The sequence below is a fragment of the Grus americana genome, chromosome 2, assembly GCF_028858705.1.
Source record: "Grus americana isolate bGruAme1 chromosome 2, bGruAme1.mat, whole genome shotgun sequence".
Classification (NCBI taxonomy): Eukaryota; Metazoa; Chordata; class Aves; order Gruiformes; family Gruidae; genus Grus; species Grus americana.
The window spans coordinates 111,460,382-111,485,840 of NC_072853.1; the positions used below are offsets into that span (position 1 = coordinate 111,460,382).

Below are 25,459 nucleotides of genomic sequence, written 5' to 3' on the forward strand. Positions count from 1 at the left end.
GTACAGACTTGTAGCTGGTGACACAGGTCACCGAATCATTTTTTCAAACAGATTTGATACTACTAGAATATCATCAATCGAAAAAAGCACATCTCTGCTGTGGTGCGCAATACTAGGAAAACTGTAAGACTGCTGTTCACCTAACTGAAAGGTCAGTATTGAACTGGAAGACAACTTCTGTAGTAAGTGAATATTGAGATGGATGAAAAGATTTTCTAGCTTTCCTGCTGCCAAAAACAATCTTCACAACAGAATTATGCTCTGGGTTATCGAGGCCTGGAGTTTAGCCCTAAATTGCTTGCTCTACTGAATTATGATCTAATTTTCAGAAATGCTTAGTTCAAACAGCTTCAAGTGAAACCAATGTGAGTGGGATATTTTGTTAATCAGGCCCTGCAAATATGGAAAAAATCAGAGAAATACAATTCAAATAACAGCTAAAATGTTATTTTCTTCTCATTTTTGTATATATCTTTGCAACAAGTTACCAAAAAAGATAAACCTCACAAAGGGGAGAACATTAATTCCCTATGTATATTGCAAGTTGCCTTATAAAAATATGTTGTATTACCATTACTGTTTCACCTGCTAAAAGCCTTGGGTAACTGCTACTTCATGATTCTTACAAGGAAAGCAGAAGGGAATTAACTTTTAACTGAATGAGGTTACTGTAACGTACAGAAATTTGCCATTTAATGAAATCTCCATTATTATGCTGTTGACACCTATATTGTAAAAAAGTCTCTGTGGAGTAGAGCATGCACACACACAGGTAAAGACTAAACTGCTCATAAGTGGAAAGTAAAACGTAGGTTCATGATCCACACCTTATGTTATTACTATTTTGTCTTGTGGTACAACTCTGAAGCAAATCAGAATCTGCATGGACATTTGTTTCCACAATACCAGGTGGAACCAAGCCTCACAGTTCCTTTCTTGCACAAGAAACACATTGATGGTTTCCAGAGTAATTATCAGCACCTGAGCAGAGAGTATGGCCGCATGGAGCAAGCTGTGTTGGAATCAACCAAAAGAAATGTCCTTTTTTCCTTGACCAGCTGTGCCTCTCAGACAGACAAATGTCTGGATACTCCATAAAATTTGTAAAATCAAATTGTGTTCTGATTTCATCACCTGCCAACCGCGTTGCATTTGGGGATACATGAGACTGCCCTGGGACCAGCCCCTGGTCCATGATCACAGTTCCCAAATGCTTCTTTCTAGGAGAATGTTCTGATGCATAAAAATGGCAGCATCTTGGAAACACCTGGCCTTTAAGACCAGAAGCGCCCTGTGCCAGAGCTCAAAGGTTTTGCCATTTGGAAACAACTGCAGTGTGAGATTAAAAGTGAACGCAGTGAAATGGGTTTGGAGACAGCTTGTAAAATAATGATAATTTTACATAATTCAGTTTTCCATTATCTAAGCAATTGCTCCTGCTGTTACTCTCATCTAGTTTAATCCTTATGGACAAGATTTTTCTAAGGAAATCTCTGAGTGCAGGTGCCTCAGGCTCAAGCCATTCACACTGTAAAGCCCGAAGGAATCCTTGTTTGCAGAACGCACTGGCCTCTGGCCCTTTGAAAAATGGACTCCAGAAAAACGCCTAGGTTTGAGAATGCAAATACTTATAAACTCATTTTCAAAAGTCACCAATCACTTTTGAAAACATGCAAGTTCTTGCAATTTTTAAAGATGAGACTGTCTCCTTTGGATGTGAAAGCAAATCACCATCAAACCCTAATTTCTCTCTTCCTTTGCCTTCTTTTCTGACAAGTGCCAGCCCCTGTACCTTAGCCACAAAACATTGGCTGCATTTACACTGTTCAAGTCTTGGCCTTTACTATCCTATCTATCTGCAAGAGAAATGACCTTGCATTTCATGCTTTTCTCCAATGTAAGTAACATACCACATTATCATTTATTACAGCAGTAGTATAATACTATCCTTTCCTTGCTGAATATTTGCTAATTGTCATAAAGCAATGGCCAGTTTGTGAAGATGACAGTGTAAGCTTCATACCTAAGTTGAAAAAAACAACAACAACAAAGACATTGATTATAAATTCTGCAGTACCCTTGGATTCACTCTCAGTGATGCTGTGATCATGTCCTGGTTTCGGCTGGGATAGAGTTAATTTTCTCTATAAGGTATCACTAGATCCAAAATTTATAGTTGATCTACAGCAATCAGTGGATGAATGGATAACAAACAAGAAGTTAAATGTCTATTCTCCAATTAGCCCAAACCAGTAACTACCTATAATATTGTCACAGTGCATTACCCTGCATATCACATCAGCTATTGCTTCATACAAAATGACTCTTAAAACTTGAGACGATATATGACACAGCGCACTCCACAGAGGATATGGCAGATTGCCTCAACAAAACTGCCATGAAATTACCACTAGGACCAACCTGTTTCTCACAGGGTGCCTTGGCCCTAGAAACAGTCTCAGACCCCCATCTTGTCCATGTAGTGTATCAGCTGTCCCCTTGTCTGATCCTTACCAGCTAGGGATGAGAGGGCTCCTTTTTATAGGTTAGATGTAGAAGAGTGGAGATCATGGACACCACAGTGAGGAGCACCACTCGAAGGATGCGGTGGTCAACCTGTGTCTGGTCTGGAAGAACCACAGACTGGAAAACACCCAGAGTTAGGGGCTTTGGAAAAGAAAGCAGGGAAGCTCTGAGTGCTAAGCTCCAGAGGGGGAGAAGAACTTTTTTTTTTTCCCCTCTAGAAATGTATTAGGACTGTCACAAGAAATGTTTATCTGTCAGGTATATACCTAAAAGGAAGCTATGTACAGAAGGTTTGAACACAAGGAATGATTGAAGATCCTTGGCATACTGGGGAAAAATAGCACGTCACGAGCAGTGGTAAGGAAGTCTAGTGGAGACTGATGATTCCTGACCCCTGCAATACATCGGCCATCTCTGCATTTGGAAGGCGTGTGGTATAATAGGAGCAGATCTGGGGAGCAAAGCAGCTGCTGCTGTGCACCTGATGACCACATCCAGACATGTTGCAAGGGTTTTACCATGAAGTAACTCCAGGCTGGTACCCCGGACTGAACTCCCATTATCGTCTAAAAAGCATTAGGTGCACTCCTGAAGCACATCTCTTGGCTTACTTTCTGCTGAGAGTAATTCAATTCATGTACTTTAAGACTGCCAAGTGGTGTCCCTTTGAAGGGAACAAAAATACTACTCTAGGTGGACCCATTGAATTGTTAAGAACCATGATCTATAGAACAAGATAGTATTTGTATTATTTTCTCAGTCTCTTCAATGATTTCTTTTTTTAGGATGTTCTTGCATCCCTCTGGAATTATGATGGCTAGGAGGAAAGGGACTTGCTCTAGAACCAAAGCCATTGCTTCTCTATACTTTCCCCACTTCATCAGCCATTTGTCAATGCCTGTCCCACTTGTTAGAGTGGCAGGAGATCCAATGATTGCTTTGTTCCTACATGTTTAATGAAAAGAGGCAGTAGGATAGGAGAGACCCTATTAATTTCTCACTAAGAGAAAAACTGCAGCATTATAGCACATCTTATTAGACACTGGAGAACCTGTACGAAGCACAGCCTTAAAATGCCCCAGCCAAAGGAAAAGCTTTAATTGCTATTTTCTCAGGCACCAAAAATCAACAAGCCATAATTAATTATTTCCATAGAAATACAGGGAAGGAAGGGAGAGGGAAGAGCAAAAGCAACATGATGGAGAGAACCACATCAACATATTAAGTCTTCTTGGGCTAAGCAGTGTATCATCAGTTTTGTCTCTGGTCAACAGTAAGTCATTAGGATTCTCCTCTCATGTACAAAGATTTTACACAGCCGCTTCCTGCAGATTCACTCTCACAGAGACACAAATCAGAATCAAAGCTACCTAGGATCAGCTGACACATTCATACTCTCACACCATCTCAATGACCTAAATCTAAATCTGGTTTTACGTTATTGCTGCCATCTTCAAGCAAGATCTGAAAACACTGTAGTAAACACCACTGAAAGGGTTTCAGACAGTAATCTACTTTTCAGTGCCTATTTGTTTCCAGATTCAACAATGGTTTTACATACACCGATGATTAATTTTCTTAACGTGTACAGATCTTGTGGGGGTTTAATGCATGACTCATATGGTAAAGAATGAAGGCACATGCTAATGCTAGCCTGGCAGAATACATCTGTATCCATTTATAAGATAACAGAACCATTTCCAGAGCTTGAGGATAGTTTTCATAGAAAGACAACTAATTGTGATGATTAATTCCTGTTTTATTTTTACCAATATTATTTGCATCCCTGAACATGGATAGATCACAGTGATCAGCTCTCAATAATGCTATCAAGGAAGTTGTTGAAATGAACAGAATACGTCCATTAGTACCAATTAGGCAAGTCAAGCGCAAGTCAAGTTCTTTAAAAACAGTCAGTGTAGCAATTGGTGAAAGGTAGGTAAATTAATACATTGGTGACAGGAGGAATTATGCTCTTGATTTGGAGTGGAATAAGAAATATAATTAGAAATAAAATTTATTTGCAATATCCATCATGCCACAGGGATGATACAAGCAGAAGTAAATATTAAAAGGCTGTAAATTACATTTGATGGATGAAGACAGGTTTAGTCTTTCAGTTGAATATTTCATTAGCGGGGTTTTCATTTCAAACACTCCAGTGAAGCAATTACACTCTTAATGCACTCGCCACTCTCCATCTGTGTTACTCTGCTCCCCATTCAAAAACTTCCTCTACATATCACTACTGTCCCATACAACACTACTCATAAGAACAATGGGATAAGATTGTGGGGAATTCTGGTTTCTTAAACTTACTGTGGTACTCCTCAATGACAATATAAAATATTGCAGAGTCAGTAGCGTCAAGCAGAGAGCTCCACTGCTGCCAAAGGCTGGGACATGCCTACGCATACTCTGAGAGAGTCCTGAACTCAGCAGTGGCCGCAGGGTGCCAGATCCAATGTGGTACCTTATTCTGGCATGGCGCAATGTTGGGTTTTTTTCCTACAGTAAAAGGGGTGCACATAAATAGATGCTGCTGTTCTAAGGTCTGATGTAATCCTTTCTACTGAACTCCTTCAAAGTTGGATAGGGCCTTCAGCAAACTGGCTTCCTAGATTTCTCCTTCAGATTCACTACCTCTCTGTATTAGAGACAAGGAATAAAAAATATAATCCTTCCTATTTCATGTATTCCACAACATTCAGAGTTATTAGTTAATAGGCTCATCATTAATTCCTTCTGATGGGTTTGATAGTTTTCAAAGATGTCTCTTACATTATTAATGGCAAATTTCAGCCCTCAGACATTAGAAATTTTAAAGAAATTCTGGATAAATAAAGTGCAAACACTGCTTAAAGAGTCAGGGTTTTCCTTAATCTCTCACACATTGTCTACAAATTTATTAGCACAGCATCGACTAAAAATGTTTGAGGACTCTCATGAGCACTAATATACAAGATTAGCAAGACTGACAGTCTTCTAGATGCAGAAATTGCAATTCAAATGCATTTCTAGAGGAATAACATATTAAAAAAAAAATCTAGACAATTTTTTCACACTGTAACCCGTTCCTGAAGAAACTGAAGTTGTTTTGGGCTTTCACACTTCAATCATCACCAGATATTCAAAAAACTGCAGCTGTAAAATCACAGCTTTTCTGTGTAGTCAAACTATGTTTTACACTTTACCTGGCTATGTATGCAGAAATGTTATACAGTGAAGCTACCACCCACAAGGCTTTACTCAGTCCCAGTGACACCTTTGGCAAAACTCATACTGAATTCATGATCTGGATTTCACTAGACCTATATTGGATTTATGCTTAGGTGTAAAGGCCTCCAAGTTTCTGCAGCAGATTCTTTTATATTTGCCAGTAGAAGGGGGAAAGAGGTTATCTAAGTTAAACAATAAATAACTAGTTCAATCAGTGTGGTGTTCCTGTTGTTTTTTCATTTTGGACTTCTGGTATAATCATGCAATGATTTCTGTGAGGCCATGGTAGGACATCAGCATCTAATGCTCTGAATATTAGATCAAAATCAGATCAAATATAACCTGCTTTAGTTTAAATTCATACTGTTGATCCAAATATATTAAAGCATCTTTAATGGTTTAACTTGCTTCTGGAAAGATTCACCTTTGATCAAGTATCCCCTGCTTGCATCACTCCAGGTTTGTGCTACATCAGGTAGTATCCATCAAATCAGCCAACATAAAGCCTCAAGAGCAGCAGAGAGCTAACATAAACCACAGATTGCATGATCTGCCTACTTTGATGAAACATCTTTCAGTCCCACTACTGCTGGGCGGTCCATTGTACACCAGTCCAACATTCATAAGCAAATCATCAGTGCCTGAGCTATAAATCTGCATAACAAGAAAAGCAGTTACAAACCAGCATTCAGACAGCCAGTTGCATTCATGTCATCTTGGCATTCTTGCAGACAGCATCCAAACCTGATGTTTCTATCACTGATGACCGTCTGCACTACGGAAGCCCTCTCTCCCCAAACCACCTCCCTCTGGTGTTCAAGTCCCTGACTGTTTCCTTCTTCTGATTTTGTGTTAGTAATCTGAAGAGACACGTTATGTGAGAATTTATTCGAGTGCAGTATTTTTGAAAGGTCATGGGTTATCTGAGGTGCACAGAGTACAAGTTACATAAGTGAAAATACTGTAGTTCTGTTTATCAGATCTGACACATTAACTACTACTTGTTAAGTGCTCTTGCAACAGAGTTCCAAACACCTCTGCTTATACACATCAATTAATTTGCCAGTAAAATGCAGCTATCTTCAGAATGATAGCAGCCACCCAAAACACTATTTTGTGTCTCAGCTATAATTTAACAATATTTGTAAAGGCTGAGGCAAAGAAACAAACAGCGAGGCTGTAGGGAGTTGAGATAGTTTTTATCCTAGTACTGGACTCTCAGTTTAAGGCAATTTACTCTTGCAGAGCTAGAATTATCAGAGTTGAAATTCAATGTGTCATTTAACAGATGACACTTCCTACTACTTTAAATATGCTGGATGGTTGCAACAGCCAATTTTTATAGTCATCTCACTGCCCATTCCTTGAGGCTCTCTATCCACTCACTAGTAAATAAACAAAACCAGAAGAAGCAGTTAGCTCAAACTGCCACAGTTCAGAAAGAAATGCCATAAATATGTTTTAGGGAAAGTCCAGAGGCCTGAAGTACTTCATCTGCAAAACCATCGAGAGAATTTGCTATCCAGCTGGAGGTATGTGAACTACTTTTTAAACCACTTTGTTTTGTTGCTTATGGTCCTCAGTGATCTCTATTGCTTGTCTGAACTGTCACTTTATTGCTTGATGACAAATTAAATCTTCTTAAAGGAGCTTTTTCCAAAGAATATGACAACAGATACATTGTCTCAATATGAAATCATATGGGAATAGTGTCGTTATTTTTCTAATATGAGTATCAGAAGAGATATGATCAACATTCATCCTTCTCAATTCTACTAGATGTATAGACATTTGGGAAGTGGGCACTTCTGAGATTTCCTTTGCATTTTACCTCAAATTAGCATGGCAGAACAACTCACCCAGTATGCTCTTGCAACTGTTTGGACTAACAGCACAATGTCTGCTTAACCTAGGAGTTTAGAGTCAAGCAGTCCAGTGGCATGTGATTTCCAGGAACTCACTTATTTCATTTAACAGTACAGACGTTGCTGAAGAAGGCACCAGTTTGAAAGCACAGCCAGGAGAAAGAAAACAAGCGGGACCACTAACCTTGATTCAGTAACAAGTTCCCTGGTGTGAAGACACTTAGTATTGTTTTTATTTTCTGCAGCTGTCTACTTCTCCTCATTGACCATGTAGAGTCCTAGGCACCATCAGTAGCTTGTCTGAATCTCCCCCAAAGTACTTATCATTTGTCATTATTACACACGGCAATATTCAGCACCCTGGCTTAGCAGAATCTGATCTTATGCTTCTGTAAACATGTGAAAACATATAGAAATATCACAAAATGACCCCCTTCTACCAGCAGAAGATACCACCTGGGCTTTAACCTATCTCAGTGAACAATTCTCAGATTCTCAGTGTGAGGGCTCTTTCACCTCACACAGAGCCCTGCTGCAGGTGTCAAAATGTCACATGCTACTCTTCTCTCTCAATAAGAAATGTCCATGTCCTTATGTCCTCTTGTACAAAGTACTGCAAAACGGAGCAGTAGAATAGCTTTAAGTCAGGATAACTCATTCTGAACAGCATTCGAACAGTTTGTGAAATGAAGATGACCATCAACATCACATGAAACAGATGAAAAATTGCCTGAGGTATCATGGTGCTCCCACAGTGTTCTTATATTGTAGGTGGTTACTATGCAAATAGAACAACCTAGTAAGTATATGAGAGGGAACAACAGAATGAATTAATATAAGTAAATTAATCATCTCTCAGTCTGTGGGACTTTATTTTGGTGTCGAGGCCCTACAAAACTGAGTTGACACTTTCACTTCTGAATTTGCTCAAGGGTAATCAAGAACATAAATAAAGATCCAAATCTGCAGCTATTTCTATAGTTTTATTTCCCTATTCCAGATTTTTTCAAGTTTAGCAGCCAAAACAAATTAGATATGCCATTCAACTGGAAAAAAAACAACAACCAACCAACCATCTGGCTTCTACTTACATGGAGTGACAGAGAACCTTAGGAAAAAATCAGCCTTCTGAAATAATACATTGCCTAAAATATTTGGAAAACAACTAGTTTGGAAAACAACTAAACTGATCCATTTCATGCAATAGCTATGATTTCTCAATATTTTTCACTTCATATATTTACACCCATCACTGAAAAGGGTGGACAGAAGAATTGCCACTACCACAATTCAACAACACTTTGCAGTCTTTCTTCTCCCCTTGTCCCATAAAGGGACAAAGTTGAAGAAAATCAGGCCCAGTGTCTTCTGCGCCATAGAAACCAACGTGGGTTTTCAGTACCAAAGCAAAGACTTCAGACCAGCCGATGTGCGTAGACTGCAACACAAAGGCATGCAGTTCAACATCTCAATATCAGCTGAAGAGAATGCAGGAGGAGAACACGCTGAATGACAGCTCGGCTGTTTTAGACTCCTTAGCCACTAACAGGCTAACAACAGAAAGGGAGAAGCAGCGTGCTTGCACGCAATCAGGAAAACCGGGGGGCTGAACAGTGAAGCTGGAAGCCAGCTGTGCTCTTTTGCTTTCTGATGTCCATAATTAGGCCATTTTATTGTTTCTCCTTTTCTTGCTGCCAAACTCCACTGGAAAAGAAAAGTCAGACCACAAACTCAGCCATCCCGCATGGCCTGAGGAGAAGACACCTTTGACATTTTATCAGAACCACATTCTTACTCTTTGGTTATTTTATCCTCCAACAGCGCAAAAGGACCTTAAAGTGAGAACAAATTACATTGGCTGAGGGTTGCCTTTGTCGAGAGAAGACTTCTGACCAGTACTGGGCTCTTCTAAAAAGCCTATTTTCAGCCTCCACCAGCACAGCTGCTACAACCCTCTGGATAAGGACAGCCTGTGTTTCACCTCAGCAGTTAATATTGGCTGATACAGAACGATGGGACCACAGCCATATCCTGAGTCCTCCTTTGAGTGTCAACTCCTAGCATCCACACTTGCTGCCAGCTCCCACAATCACACGTGCTATGTGACATACATACAGCAAGTTTCCGCTTCATGGCTGTAGGCCTCTAGGCCTGTGTCTTATGGACTTTACTGAAAGATCTGTGTGAACTCCCTGATCCTCCATGTCAGTTCCAGCTCCTCAGCTTGACCTGTGACCCCTCAGCCAGATACATCTGATGCTTGGAGCCACGGAGAAGTTACAGCTTGGTGGATGCCTCACAACAGGACCTTCTACTTAACTAAGTCCTGTTAGAAGACATTTTTCTCTCACTATTTTCCAGGTCATCCCCCCCCCTGCCCCTGCCATATCACCTCCCCCATGTAGGCTCACCTGTCACATAACCTGATGTGGTACCTAGTTTCTTGACCATCCTCCTCCAGGTTGAAGTATTCAATGACATTTCTGCTTTCTCCCCCCACTCACACTTTCATGTCTACACAGTTTGACCTAATTATCCCTAAACTACTTTACAATTTGCATTTTAATTTAAATAAATCTATTTAGTCAATTTACTTTTACTCTTTCCTGCAGTGGAGATATTTGTCTGACAGGGAACACCAGTATATCACACCCATTATGTCAGGCTCCTTTAATTCCAAAGAGATTCCTTATTCTTTGCTGTCTGTTGCCATTTCGCATGTAATTTAGAAACAGCAGGCAGCAATTGAACTCTCAGATCTCATTAATACCTACTAAGCCCTTCCAACAAGAAGCAGCAGACTGGAGAGTGTTCTTCAAGGTGATGGGCAAATGTGCCCAAGTTGCCTTTAATTTATATTGCCACTGACACTTTTCAATCACATAGATTCTTTTCATTTGCATATTATACTTGTTCTGCTTTATATAATGTCTCCTCTCTGTGTAAGAACACTATGACAATCTAACTGCAGCCTTTCACACTGTCCAAGTTTATTTTTCAATTCTGGATTATGGCTGCCTTTAATAATTAACAACTTCATAAATTACATCCACAAAGTATTACCCATACTGAAAGTTTTAACGTATCATTTATCTTTGTAGCTAATAAAGCCTTTTGCATTAAGACAAGAAGTCATGAAATACATCAAGCACAGTTAGGTCACAACTATTTAGCCAAGAAAGGAATTAAAAAAAAAAAAAAGGGATACTGCTAGAGTAATTTCCATGTTTTAAGAAAAGTCTCAGCTCAACACTCAAACTGCTTACCTCTCCTTGCCAGATTGGGTTAACAGTATTACACATGATCTTAGATCTCTTCTCCTGTCCATGATGAGGAAGTGCTGGGAAGATGCTATGTTTTCCAGGCTGGATGGAAATCTTCAGATAAGGATCTGGATTGAAGAACATTCCTTTCTTCAGACCAAAAGCCTGGAAATCTGAAAGAAGGTAAAGAACCTGATTATTTTTCACATTCTGGGTAGCTCTCTGGGATGTTAGGAGAAGTATACGGGAAACTGGTAAGGAATTCAAATAATATGTCAGGAATATGAAAAAACTCACTATGTTTCTTGTGAGGTAATGTAAAGCCAAACCATAATGATCTTGTGATTTAGGATTTACAAATGATTATATAATGAAATTGCAAATTTTACAACCTGATTGTGCAGAGCAATCTGGCTTCTAAATCAATATTTATTCAACTGAAGTGATCTGCTGATTTTTCTAAGGAGCTAAGCACTTGCTCAGCCTGACTCCAGTGGCAGAACTACTCTGAAAAGAGATCCCTTTGTTTAATCACGTAGACATGGCATTCGGTACTCAACATATGTTATTTCTCCTAGGTATCAATTTTATCTTTCTACGAATCTTAGCTTTTAGACCACTTTTTTCTACACAAGTAATTTTACATTTTTTCCACTTTAAAATATTTCCTTCCCTGCATAGGTTAACTTTACCTGTAGTAACATAGGAAAAGTCTTGTATATAATGTCCAAATTTTAAGCAGGGCTTTCTAGCTGTAAAACTCCCAGGGAATGCAATATGAGTTGTGCAGACAAAAAAATCTCCAGGTACTTACTTCAAAATTTACTCATAATGTTCTAAAGAAAGACACAAAGTCTATTACGATTTGTCCCTGTGAAGCCAATGAAATACAAATCAGTCTACAGGTATATCATTAATTTTGGCTAAACAGCTACAAACTAAAGCCTCTGGCCTTCTCTTCTTCCAGATATATTTTCCAAAGAAAACTTAGAAATGTAAGCACTTATTCCTATTAGCGAGTTCAGCAGCTAATTTATTTTCCACCACTCTTTGCACGGAGATTCTCCTCCTTTGCTTAAAGCTTTATTTCACATAGTGCTACAAGCACTGAACTGTATTCTGGCTTTCTCTTGCTGTATTGAACAGATAGAAAGTATTAGTCAAGACAGTTTCCAAAACTGCTTAGATGTATACCTAAACATTCAATTTAAACACATATTTTTTCTTTTAGGCAGGTTTTGAAAACATTAATTTTCACAGTCTTTTAATTCTCTTCTGATTAAAAACCCAACTACTCTGGCAGGTCATGGGAAACCACATAAAACCCTCCAGGCAGATATTTTGGATAAATCTGAAAATCATACACATTTCATACCAACATCAGCCTTTTTTCCAGAAAACAGCTATATCAAGAACAGGGATAAGATTCACCCAGATGTATTTTCTTCCTTAACATATGGTAATAGCCAACACAATAAAATGTGCAAATTAAAAAGAACCTTTTTTGTCCCGTTGTTTTTAATCATCTATTCCAGCACACAACTCATACTACAGATATTCAAAAGCTGTTGGACAGATGGTCCTGAAACAGACTGTATTTTAAGAATCTCATTCTTGTGACATTCTCTAACAATTAACAAAAAATAATAAATAAAAATACTAATAGCCCATTTGAAAGTACTTTGCTGACAGTATGCATGACCATGGTCCTAGCAACACTATTACAGAAAGAAAATTATGTGGTTCGAACTTACAACTCTGATTTTTTTTTTTCCCGAGTGTACAATCTCTATGTAACCAGCACATATCTCATCTATCAGGCCTGCTAAAATTCTATATGGCAAACTCTTTTGCTTTGGAAGTTGTACTGTTAGGAATACATTCCAGAAATAGAAACAAGATTGCAAAAGCACTACCAATGACAAGGCCCAGCAGTGTAATACTGTCAGGCTGCTAACATATGAGAGGAGAGAAAGACCTCTGGGATCTTATTTTCTTTCTCTCTGATGTTTCCTCAAAAGATTCTGAAACTGAAATATTTATTGCTGTACATGTTTCTGATTTTTTTTCCTTCAAAGAGAGACCGCACTATCTTTGGGTACCACTGTGCAAAGGAATGGTCTATTGATAGACAGAACAGAAAATAACTAGCACTCAATTATATATAGTTATTTATTATGTATCATAAAGAACTTACATATTATAATGACCTACCACCCTTTTTCCAGTTATGGGAATTGAGCACAGTCATGAAGGTGAAGATACTCCTAACACTAGTTAGTAGTCTAATTTTTGTACTTCGATGAGAAAAAATAATTTAACTAAGGTAACAGGAAATTTTATTTCTGTCATTTTCTTGCTTAAATTGCATAGTATGACAAATTTTGTAAACATGTCAGTTAGAAACTTCAATTTTTAATGTCCAAAGCACACAGATGGATAGGAGAAATAGATTTCTCAAGGACAGATACCCCAGTTATATTTACATATCTCACCAAAAATTCTCAGCACCATGAAAAAGCGAGCATTGAAAATACAAAAGCTCTAAATAAAGCTACATGGGCATTTGCAGATATCCAGAAGTCCATTTAATTTGAAGTGGAACCTATGGATGCTGTAACTTGTTGTAACCAAAGGCTCAGGTACTCTCTTACCACTGCTGTGTAACATCCCAACAGAAGAACCCCAGCTATTCTGCTTCCCCAGATGAAAGTATTTCTCTGTTATCTGTATTGTTTTCAGAAAAAGGTTCTGAAGATACTAAATACTTAACTGATGGTTTAAAGATAACTGAATTTAAATCTTTGGTGAAACCAATGAATTCCAGAAGGCTTGGATGGGTCTTGCTGTCCACTGTAGTTTTACAGTGTATTTCTTGGAGGCATACAAGGAAATGCTATCAACATAACTCATCTATGCTTTGCTAAGGTGTATTTTCATCCAGTCTCTTAAAAAAAATTAATATACCATACGACAGTTTCCAATTTACTCATAAACCACACTTTAATGTGAAAGAGGTTATATACATCTATCAGTTTAATAATGTCAGGCCATCTATCATGAAAGATGACAGAAGGAAGGAATCCAGGGGGAGACACAGCAATCACAGACTCCTTCACTGCTGCAAATTTTCAGTAATGATGAGTACATGCATCCTAATCTAGCTAGGCTCACTTTATTGTACAAAAATGGCTTATCCTAACTTCTGCTGCTGATGCTCACAAATGAATTATGAATTTGTTCCAACATGAGGGCTCCCCTTCCATATACATACATGGGGCTGTTGGAGCAGGTCCAGGGGAGGGCCACAACGATGATCAGAGGGCTGGAGCACCTCTCCTACGAAGCCAGGTTGAGTTGGGCTTGTTCAACCTGGAGAAGAGAAGGCTCTGGGGAGACCTTATTGCAGCCTTTCAGTACCTGAAGGGGGCCTACAAGAAAGCTGGAGAGGGGCTGTTTACAAGGGCATGTAGTGATAGGACAAGGGGTAATGGCCTTAAGATGAAGGAGGGTAGATTTAGATTAGATGTTAGGCAGAAATTCTTCACTATGAGGGTGGTGAGGCACTGGAACTGGTTGCCCAGAGAAGTTGTGGATGCCCCATCCCTGGAAGTGTTCAAGGGATGGGGCTTTGGGCAACGTGGTCTAGTGGAGGGTGTCCCTGCCCATGACAGGTAGGTTGGAACGACATGATCTTTAAGGTCCCTTCCAACCCAAACCATTCTATGATATGCGGATCTCTGGGTGTCTGAATGACACCTAAGGAAGCTCTGCTCTAGCTCACTTGCATGCATGCAGCCTCTGTTCCTAAGGTGGGCCATAAACTTCCCTGTTTGCCTTGTAAATGATCATTCTGCAAATCCATTTTCCATACAGCATCACAAACTTTGGGGCACTGATGACTAGATAGTGATGGAGACTATTTTTGTGGCAATCTGGAAACTAGCATGTATTTATTGGCAAAACACGGAACCAGGTGGGGATATCAATTCCGACAGACACAGCTTGAACACATCTGTGTTTTACCATGTTTGATTTTGCCTCAATACAAGTAACTAAGCTTTCAAAAAGTCAGGGGAGAGGCATGATTTGGGTTTGTGAGTCATATTTTGTCATGCTCAGCAAGGACATTCTCTGATGGCAATGATCAGCAAAACTATTGTGAAGATGGTATTTAAGTTCCCTGCAGATGTAGTGAGGTACTGGTCCAGACCCAGGCTTGTAGAAGCATGACAGAAAAGGATGGAGAATCAGAGTGAGAACCAGAGTACAGAGCAGTCTGGTTTCTAAACCAATTACTTTTAGTCTGGTCATCAATCTATCAGTTCTAAGCTAAAGAATTTAGAAGCTGTTCTCCCCAAGGAATGAGAAGCTTTCACCAATAGTTTTGGAAGAACTTTCCTAGAAATAATACACAACGATACTCTGTGCAATTTATAAATGTGTCCCAAGAAGACTGAGTCCACCTAGTCTCTTGATGGTGCATAGTTTATCTCAATGAAGTAAAGAGAGTCTACAAACCGGCAGAAGGGTTGAAGACCAATGAGTAGTGGAGCTATTAGTTTTGAAAAACTAATATTAATATTCTAATACAGTTGGCAAATTCCTTCCAGCAATGGACAACAAATACTTAATGCCCTTCATGTTTCCAAGCACCATTCAACTGATTTCAATAGATGACTTGCAGCTAGCTAAACTGACACTTGTAGAGAGATCATTAAGCCCCAGTAATTCTATGGTCAACTCACTGAATTCACATTTTTCCTATTTATCATCCTAGTGTTTTCAGAACCAGGAAATGATACATATTCCTCATGAGCAGGAAGTCTTAAAATCCAACACAGCAACATAACACAGGGAAATTGAGAAAGATACTACATAATGTACAATAGATAACTGACTTGATCAGCTACTGAATGAGGTTCTGCAACTGGTGATATGCAAGAGGTTAAATCAGATAATTAAAGCAGATCTCTCTGCTATCAGAAAGCATGATAACTACAATTGTCAAAATGACCCTTAGTGAACCTAATACTATTTTCAGTAGTGATTTATACTCTGACTTCCATAAACTGACAGCTGATGCTACCTGAATGTCTGGTCTGAAAGCCACACAAAAATAACTAACAACATTTCTCAGAGAGCTGTGATGAGGATAAATGCCTTAATGTTTGTGAAATATTCATATCTTCTGGTCATTTGTTCCATAAGAACACTTATAAATAAAGAGTGTGCAAACACATGAAATATGCAAAACATTAAAGCTTGAAAAAAGTTATGTGATGCAACACATAGCTAGGAGGCATATCATGCAAACCTCATGATAACACTTTCTAAATATACCAGCCAACAGAATGGTTTCAAGGGCTTTCAGCAAATGCGTTATACTGCTGCTAAGCCATGAACCTTCAGTGAAGTGGCTGCTACATCTTGGGAAGTTTAGCACATTTCTTCTTTCTGTACTTCATGGAAGAGAGTGCTCTGACACTTTCAGACGCCTTATCAGAAGTGTGACATTCACTGGTAACAGCAGGAATGTCATGTTGGAAAGTAAATGCAAAGTGACTGCATAGCTTTCCTTAAAGACTCTATTTAATCTAGCTATATTAGACTTACAATATTTCTCTTGGTATTTTAAATAATGAAAGCTATAATCATACCATCATCACATAAACAATTAAGAAGCTTAATCATGGGAAATTATCGTCTTTGAGATCAGTGTTGCTGATGAACCTATTAATCTGAACTAACCTTTGACAGGACCAACTTCCAGTTTCCAAAGAAGCAAATATGAAGAAAACAAACTTCCTACTGATGTAATGCAAACTCTCAACTATTTCTGTTCTCAAGAAACTAGTGATGTCCTTTTGCCCTGAAGCATCAAGTTTATGCTTTTTTCTTTGTTTGATGTTTTTATTCAATCCAGAAATCTTTTCTCAGGCAACACTTCCAGTGAAACCAGTTGGATTTTGTCCAAGCAAATACTCAATAAAACTACAGAAAGAATAAAGCACTGTATCACCAACTTTTAGAAAGAAACTGTTTCTGCACAGTTTGTTTTAACATAAGGTCTCACTGGAGCGTCTAGGCAGTAGAGCAAACAATACAAGTCAGCTGAAATGGACTGATGTTCAGTATTTCTTGGGATTTGGCCTACTTCAAGATTTTTCTCTCCCATTCTAATAATTTTTTCTTTTTTAAAATTGATATGGTAGAAGGCACAACTCTTCTCGCATTCTTTAGATGATAAACTGCCTAGGGCACGATGGCTCTGTGTTGGTGTAGTGCCTAATGCAATGGTCCCCAGTCAGACTAATGGTCTTACATTTTATTTTTAAATTGCAACTAAACCATAATTTGGAAACCTAACTTTTAAGTAATGACACTGAAGGTGACAGTATACCAAAATATAGATAATGAAAGGAGAAGTCTATATGAGCTGGAAGAGTCATGACAATAGAGAGGTTATTGCTGTGATAGTATAGCAGTGCATACAGAAAGCAATCCCAGTTCCTTCCGATGGCTCTGGAAGACCTGGCTTGATTTGCATTTTATTAGCTAGCTTAACAGATATAGGAATAGCAATAATTTTACTTTGAGAGAGACAACAGAACTTTTTGTTGTTGTTGAGTAAGAAGGTAATAAATAAATCCTTGTGATGTGTTAATCTGTTAATTTCAGAAAGACTGAAATTTGAGCTATTTTGATACCAAAGATTTTTGATAAAATAATTGTGAGCTCAATGCCTTTCAAATACCTCGCTGTGATGATGCTGTTAATATGGATGTGACATAAATGTAAATAAATTGCTTGTGAACCACTAGAATAAGATATCCCAAACGTATTACAAGGTATGGTCTTTGTACACTTTGAATCAAGCTGTAAATTACATAGTCTAGTTTATAAAAGGGCCCACTGAGACAACATTATTTAGCAGTCTTACAAATTATTACTCTTGACATCTCTTGGCCTACTAGGCCAAAGAATCTGAGAGAATGAAAAAACGTTACTAATTCTGGGCAACATTTTCTTTGTAAGATCATTTAAGAACTTTAAGAAATATTAACTCTACTTCTTCATTTCTGCTGAGCTAAACCCGTAGTTTTATCAAATTAATGTGACTGGGTGGGTGCCAAGTGTCCAACACAGCAAAAATAAGTGATGTATTAAAAGAGCCCCATCTAATATCAGTCTAACCTGCCATATAGCATATATAATCTCTTGAGAACCACACTGGCCACCTAATTTGGAGGAGCACTGACTTGCATGCTTAGTATTAAAGAGAGATGAAAGTCCTAATTGACTTTAACACAACTTAGATGGAAGCTTGAAATAAATTATATAGCCAAACTAATCATGTAATGTGATGCTTATCCAAGTGTAGGACTTTATACAGAAAAGGCCTATGGTTGTAAAAATTCAGAACTAGGGTAACTCTTTTTTCTCTGTACTACTTCCTCAAAGCATTTCCAAGTCAAGTTCAGCATCTTTCTCTTTGTCTTCCAGGAGCTAAAAACCACGGAAACCAAGTAGTAATCATAAAACTCCAAAATTAGAACCTTGCTCACAACTACCCTGTTTGACAGACTGATTTTTTCTACAGAAGTGATTTACAGATTGTTTTTACCATAGCCAGATCAAATGGTCTGTAGCTACTTCATGGAACCACATTAAGCCTTTAAAACCTGCAGTAACGCGCCAAGTAACAAGGCTGAACATTCTTCAGAAAATTTATAGGAGTGAGAGCAGTCTTCTGGCTCAAGAAGTCCAAGAGTCACTTCTGAGCAATACAGACAAGCTTGTGCACCAGGGTGCATGGATCTGCCTCAGGTCCAGACCAAGACTGTGGAACGTGCTCTCCAAGAAACCACTACCACAAACCACATTTTGCTCTGTAAGTAAAGCACTTGCCTTTGTCTTGCTTTCTCGGACCTACATATATAGCACCACATTTAATAGTGAACAGGAAAACATAACGTGGCCCCACAACTCTACTTGAATAAAACACTTCAACACGTAACTCCTGTTGAAGAAAGAGAGTATGGCAATAATCATAGATATTGCCTGTCTCAGCATCACCTCTAGAGCAACAGGCAGAAAACCATGCATAAATATATACATACATACACATGTACATGAAAGGTTTTAGTAACTTCAGTTTCCCATTCTCTGGGCTTAAAACTTTAACATCAGCAGTGACTTACCTGACAATGAAAAACTTATCAGTCTCCGACTTCCTTGTCCCTGGATTGAATCTTCATTGGTGATGCTTTTAAAAATCTGATGGAAGAAAAATAACAGTGAGAGAGAATAGTCTCCAATAACTCTCAAACAGAAAAATTGCTTAACAACTGTCTTTTTTACAGATTCTTAGTTTTACAACTAAGAATCAATTAGATGACCATTAATCAAAACAATGTTTTTATCCAGGTAATAATTTAACCAGTAGTGGCCTAAGCCATCCCTTCCTGGAGGCTCTTCCTTAAGAAAACACAATGATAAGAAAATACTACTGTAATTTTAATATAGCAGTTCCCCGCCCAAAAAGGAACTGCTTATTAAACAGGAGATAAATGTAGCGCATAAGGAGGGGGATATGGTCTCACCTCTAAAAACAATGTCTTTGTAACATCTTATTACTAGTGTAGAAAACCTTGTTCCAGAAAGTTTATTGCATAGATGTGAGAGATTTCCAAGAGCTTACTACTACCCTGTACAAAACACAACTGTGAATTATCATAACAAGAACCATTGAGGGTGATCTGGAAAAAAAGCTAAAAAACTAAATCAATAGATGAACCTTTGTACTCCACAGTTTAGTTTTTAATGTCAGGCTTTGATTCAGCAAGTTTATTGGTGAACTGCCGTTGTGCAAATTAGGACCCAGGCTACCTTTCTGGCCGTAATCAGAACTGGGAAGCAAGAACGCCTTTGAGCCAGTGTCTGGGGCATCAGCAGGAACTCACCATCAGCAGTTTTCACCGCTGTTTCCCTAAACAGAGCAGAGGAGATGCTGTAAGGAGTCAGGCTCCAAGTTCAGCAGGGAGGTGGTGCTACTATTGCTGCCCCCCACCGACTTTGGAGTCAAACCAAGTGCTGCTTTGCTCCCGGGAAACCGCAGCTCCCCACCACTCTTGCCATTCGGCTTTCAGGCGAAAATGAAAAAGAGCATTTATGCAGTGAAGTTTCAGTTTCTGCCAGGAAACAGTAACTGAAGTCCCACTCAGCTGTGACTCATTGCTCAGTATATTAAATATTGTGTATTCAAGCTTAGCTTAGAAAACAAGCTGCTCTTTGCCCCCAGAGAGTTCAAAACCTGGGCAAGGGGGCACTGCAGCCCAGCTAGCAGGGATTAAACAACAAGCACAGCTGGCAGGTCAAGCCACAGATGAGGCCTAAATCATAAATACACAGGTTGAATTTAGACACAGTTATAAAAAAAAATGGTCTCTGTTGGACTTTTTGTCATAATAATTTTGTTTCTTACAGAGTATTTCTATAGGAAAAAGGGCACTGAGTAGAGCTGGATTATGAGGAAATTCCAGTAGAAATATCCCCAGTTGGATCACAGCTAAGCAGTTACAATTGCATTTTTGGACTTCTGAGCTAAGCAGGTTTCAATCTGTTTATTAAAGCTGCCACTGATTTCTGGACAGACATATGTTTAAATCAGAATATTATGTGTGACTATAAGAATTTTATGACAGGAACTTAGTAACTTTTACCAACTGAAGTTGTGATCCCACCAACAAACAATGACATTTCCATGTCAAGATGTATTTTCCATACTACTTCACTGCCTGACATTTATTACACGTTATCCTTTAATGCTTACTAGTTACAGTCTTATTCGTGATTTTGTCCAGGACAGTAACTGGGCCAACTGACCTAGATATGCGCACATTTGCACAACATGTGCTTTTTTTTCCAGTATTTAAACATTTTTCTGGGGTTTTTAGATCTGCCACAAATCAATATGAATAGTGTTCACAGTCTATGTTTTGAACAGACTGAGGTGGATCTGATAGGGTCCTGCAAATACCGAACTCTTCAAAACTTAAAAATATGTTGCTATTAAATGACCCTTTTTGGGCCTTATCTACATCAGTGAAATTGTATCGATACAGTTATACTAGAGTATTACACTGGCAAAGCATCCCCTGCACGGCCAAACCTGAACTGGCAAAGCTTGGCGTTACACAAAGAGAGTAATAACACATCCAGCCCCACAAGTTAAACAACAAGAAAATAAATTTATTTGCTCCTAAAGGATCCATCTGTTCTGTGAAGTGGGTGTACCCTGCACCATACGCAATCATGGGGCCACTGTTAGTGGTCCCCCAGTTTCCGCTTGCCCCATGCCTTCCCATGGAAATCAAGGCAGAGGGAGACTGGAGTGGGGTGAAAAACCAGGGTACAAAAGAGGTTGGGGTACACATCTGCACCCAGGACCTGGGAAGTGCTCCTGCTTTTTTAATCCATAGGCATCGCTTTTGTGTGTTACACCAAGGCAGGTTTTTAAATGACCTGATTGCTAATAAACATTCCCCGCCCCCTCCCCCCAGCTTTCAATGAAAAACAGCTGTTGGGTGATTTAGTGCTTTGGAAATTTTGACATAATTTTCTTAATCCCAGATATCCTGATCCCAGTTCAGTTACAGCTTCCCCTACAGCAATTCCCCCAAGGCCGTTGGAGCCGGCTGGAACCTGTTTGTGTCCAGCACAGGGCAGCCCTGGCCTCTCCTCTCCTCTAGCTCCTATTTTCACAAAAACAAGGAGATTTACTTGCAAAACCCTTAAAGATTTTTTCGGAGGCCAAAACATCAGACAGCGTTGCAAAGCCAAACCAAGCCTTATGAGCACCTCCTGGTGAGAGGAGTTTTGCACCCTGAATTACCCCCGCAGACACAAGTGGGGTGCACCAGGCAGGCAGCTGCTTGCAGAAGCCAGTGCTTGCTGCATCAGTAAGGTCTGAAGTTGCGATACGAAAGTAAGACCTAAAAGCCAGCCCTGCTACCTAAACAAATTAAATACTCCCCAGTTTATCCCTTTCTGAGATGCAATGCTACATCAAAATGTACTACTACACTTAACCTAGTAATCTGAAACACAGCACAACACTTTTTATGAAGCTTTTCTGATGTTCTTCCTGTCCAAGCTGCTGAGAAAGGGAACGCACTGCAGAAAGGCTGAGGGAGAGGCGCTTATCGTTGGGCTGAGACCTGGGATGCACAATTAAAAATGTACAAAACATACAGACAAGCCAAACACCTCCTGTACAGCTCTCATCCCAAACCTGTGCTCCCTGTCTTCCAGCGGTCTGGGGGCACTGGTCTGCCGCTCTCCCCACACGTATGCTGCACCTTCTCACCCACAGCACACCCAGCAGGACACATGCCAGAGGGGGTCACGAGCAGGTAGACATTGTTTCTCAAAGGAAAGAGTAATTATGTATGGATGTACCCAGGGAAGAATATCAGGAAGGCTGGGAAAGTGATTTTACTTTAATGCTGGCATTTCAAGGCATTAGAAAGAATAGTGGGAGAGGAAGGGAAGCTACACCAGGAGCACGGTGTGATTTAGCTTGCTGTGCCAAGCAAGTGGAGCATGTGAGGCTTCTCCCCTCAGTGCCCTGACCAGCTGAGGTCATTACGTTTGCCCTGCCATCCAACTGAAGGGAAGTTTTTGGGACCAAAATGAACATCACGGGGACTTAATAAGAAAAATCTCCTGACATTAAGTCTGATATTCTGACAAGAAGAAAGTTATTTGCTGCAGTTTGGATTCACTGTTTTCTAATGCAATACCAGACTGTCCCCAGTAGCAAGGACAAGGCTAAGAGCACTTGGTGCAGGGCAGGACAAAGGAGGGCACATGGTCACCAACACTCACTAGCCACCGCACTGACTGGGGTTCGTTGTATCTTGAGGCCTGAGATGGCGAAGAGTACAGGTCATACTCTTCCTGCTTGCCATTTACCATGAAAGAAATCCAGACTGATTTCAGTGGCTACGATATAATTACATTGGGAGTTTTGTCACTGTAAGTAACCCTTGAATTTAGTCATCGGGAGGTAAAAAAACACCCCTCTATCTTCTCAACTGCCACTTAAAACATAGTTAGTTGGCAGAAAGACAACATTCATCTCGTCACTTGATATGACACAGACTTGAAGTCCTTGGTGTGAAAAGAAACAAATGTGATTTTCCCTCAACAACTTTGGTGCTCTTTTATGCCCTTGAAGTGAGAGCTCAGTCTGAATTAGTTTAATATTTTTAGTTTATATTGTCATGTTTGCACATTGTGCAGCCCAGCCTAATTATTTTACAAGTCCTGCTGATACAAAACAGGATGAATATGCTTTTATTACATGCTCTGTCATATCTTGACATGAAGAGATGGGACATGAACTGCAACTTCAAGCCTAGCTGGATCTCTCAGAAAATCAAAGGCTTCCTGAACCAGATTCAAACCTGCTTTTGCTTTCCTTGCTTGTAATCAGAGCTGGTTTCATTGCCACTGATGGGAGTGCACATAACTCAAGCAGTTAGAGAAGCATCTGTACTTCCTTTAAAATATTCTCCAGTAAACACATACTGTACAATCTTCTTCTGCTCTGCTACAGAGTATCCCAACCTCTGATGCATGGCAAAAGACACCCAGCAGAGCCTGTGATGGCTATCTGCAAAATATGAGGAGGTACTTGAGGCCAGATCCAAGCTTCTCGGGACTTGCTGAGTTCAGGAAAAGGTCTGCATTTGGTAGTGCTTTTCATTTTTTTCAGTAGAGAGGAAAAAAAAAGACAGGAGATGACTGAAAGCTAAAAATAATGCAGTCTTGTCCTAGTATCACTTTTCCTTGTGAGTAGTTCCTGAAAATGCTGGAGGGAAGTTAGGTGACCCTGAATGAGAAAGAAGGCAGGCTTCACACTCGCAAATGAAGCCCTTGAGACTCCCTCCCCTCTTTAGCCATGGTACATGTTATTTAAAAAAAACCCAAACCATAATCTTGACAAATCCGAGTACTAAAGTCCATCAGCTCTTGCTGAGGCAAAATTCCAAGTGCACCACTAAAAATTTGTCTAAGCAAAAGCTAAGAAACAGAGATTCTGACAGCTAATTAAAAATATCTCCTAAAATACCTTACCCTTCACCAGTCTTGCTAGATACATGGAAGAGTAGCAAGGACAACACTCTTGCTCCTGAAAGTGGCCTACCAGGCACGCCTCAAGTGCCCCTAATTCAACCTCCCTGTACCTCTAGGTTTATGATGAGGCAAATACGTTTGGACACACGTAGTGCGAATGCAGCTCTGAAAGAAGCTGTAACCATGTTTGCCTGGTGCTGCACTACAAAATGTGCTTTTGGGCACCACAGTGACCCACTAATAGTGGAGCGTTCTGGTAAAGCATGCTTTGCATCACTAAGTCACTTTTCATTATTTTGTTTGTATATTGTGAAGCCCAACTTAATTATTTTAAAAGTCCTGCTGATATGAAACAGTATTAATGTGATTTTATCACATGCTTCTACCACAGCTAGACATGCACAGCTGACAAATACAAGCACATACTCCTTTTCCCCACACAGAACACAGAAAAACACTGTTATGCCTTAGACTTGTCATTCTGTAACACACTTTCCCCTCCAGAAGGGCATTTTTGGCCCCTATAACCACACAAAGAGATTCAACAAAGCTAAGCAAATTTTCTTTTCCTGTAAGTAGAATAACATCTCGTTTAAGAAACCTTACTCTTCACTGACAGCCAAAGCATTTCTGTGACAGTACCTTTTGCTGCAAAAGAATGACAATAATTTATATCAGTTATGAACATTAAATATCTCACATAGGCCAGTATTTCTTACATTTAAAATAGAGGAAACTGCAGCGACGTTAGAAACAATGCTGCACTAGCTGTTTATATTTGTTGACTTTTTATATGGTGAATATTATGGACATGACCTAATAATCCAATCAAGTTCAAATTTTAAAAAGTGCTAATTGAAACCTAGAATATTTTACACTGACAGGACAGATTGCAACTATGGTAAAATTTAATGCAGATTAAATAGTCAGGTAGTGTAAACTGGTAAAGCTCTAGCCTGGACCATACTATCTATTCACAAGAGCTTTTCTTCAAAAAGCAGATCTAAGAACTTACCAAAGTATTCAGAAGGGCTCACACTTCCAAGCAGTACTAAACCTGTATGGAAGATGGAATTCTACAATGAAAGAAAACTAGAAACTACAAAAGTAAAGCAGCAAAGTATTTTCTGTTTGTATACACTGGCTCTGAGGATGAAAAGCAGTAGACGAGAGCATTACAAAAAAGGAAGGCAATAACCTCTGCTTGATTCAAATCACAAATGAAAAATAGCTTCAACTCAATCCCAAACTGTGCGTCAGCAGACAGAAAAAATATTGCTAAATGTGTCAGAGCTGTGTGGTGTCAGTGGTGTTGCAGAGCTGGGGGAAAAGATAGGCTGCCCAGTAACTACGCTTGCTTCAAGCTCCAGTTCTCTGCTCTTCAAGAGCACTAAACTTGCCCACAGATTTAAAGCAAAATAAATAAGGTTAATAGCCTGA

At 39.4% G+C, this 25,459-nt stretch overlaps 1 protein-coding gene across 6 annotated transcripts in view; it reads right to left on the reverse strand.

Annotated features, from left to right (window-relative positions):
• Window positions 1–25,459, reverse strand: part of HECW1 (HECT, C2 and WW domain containing E3 ubiquitin protein ligase 1) — a 280,062-nt gene that overhangs the window by 89,969 nt on the left and 164,634 nt on the right. For all 6 annotated transcript variants that reach the window (XR_008575979.1, XM_054817599.1, XM_054817594.1 and 3 more), the window contains 2 exons: window positions 19,078–19,153; window positions 10,877–11,046 (listed from right to left, as the gene is read on the reverse strand). Coding sequence is in view for 5 of the 6 variants with exons in the window: in XM_054817599.1 (XP_054673574.1) it covers window positions 10,877–11,046; window positions 19,078–19,153 (246 nt within the window). In the remaining variant the exon portion in view is untranslated. The remainder of the gene's footprint in view (window positions 1–10,876; window positions 11,047–19,077; window positions 19,154–25,459) is intronic.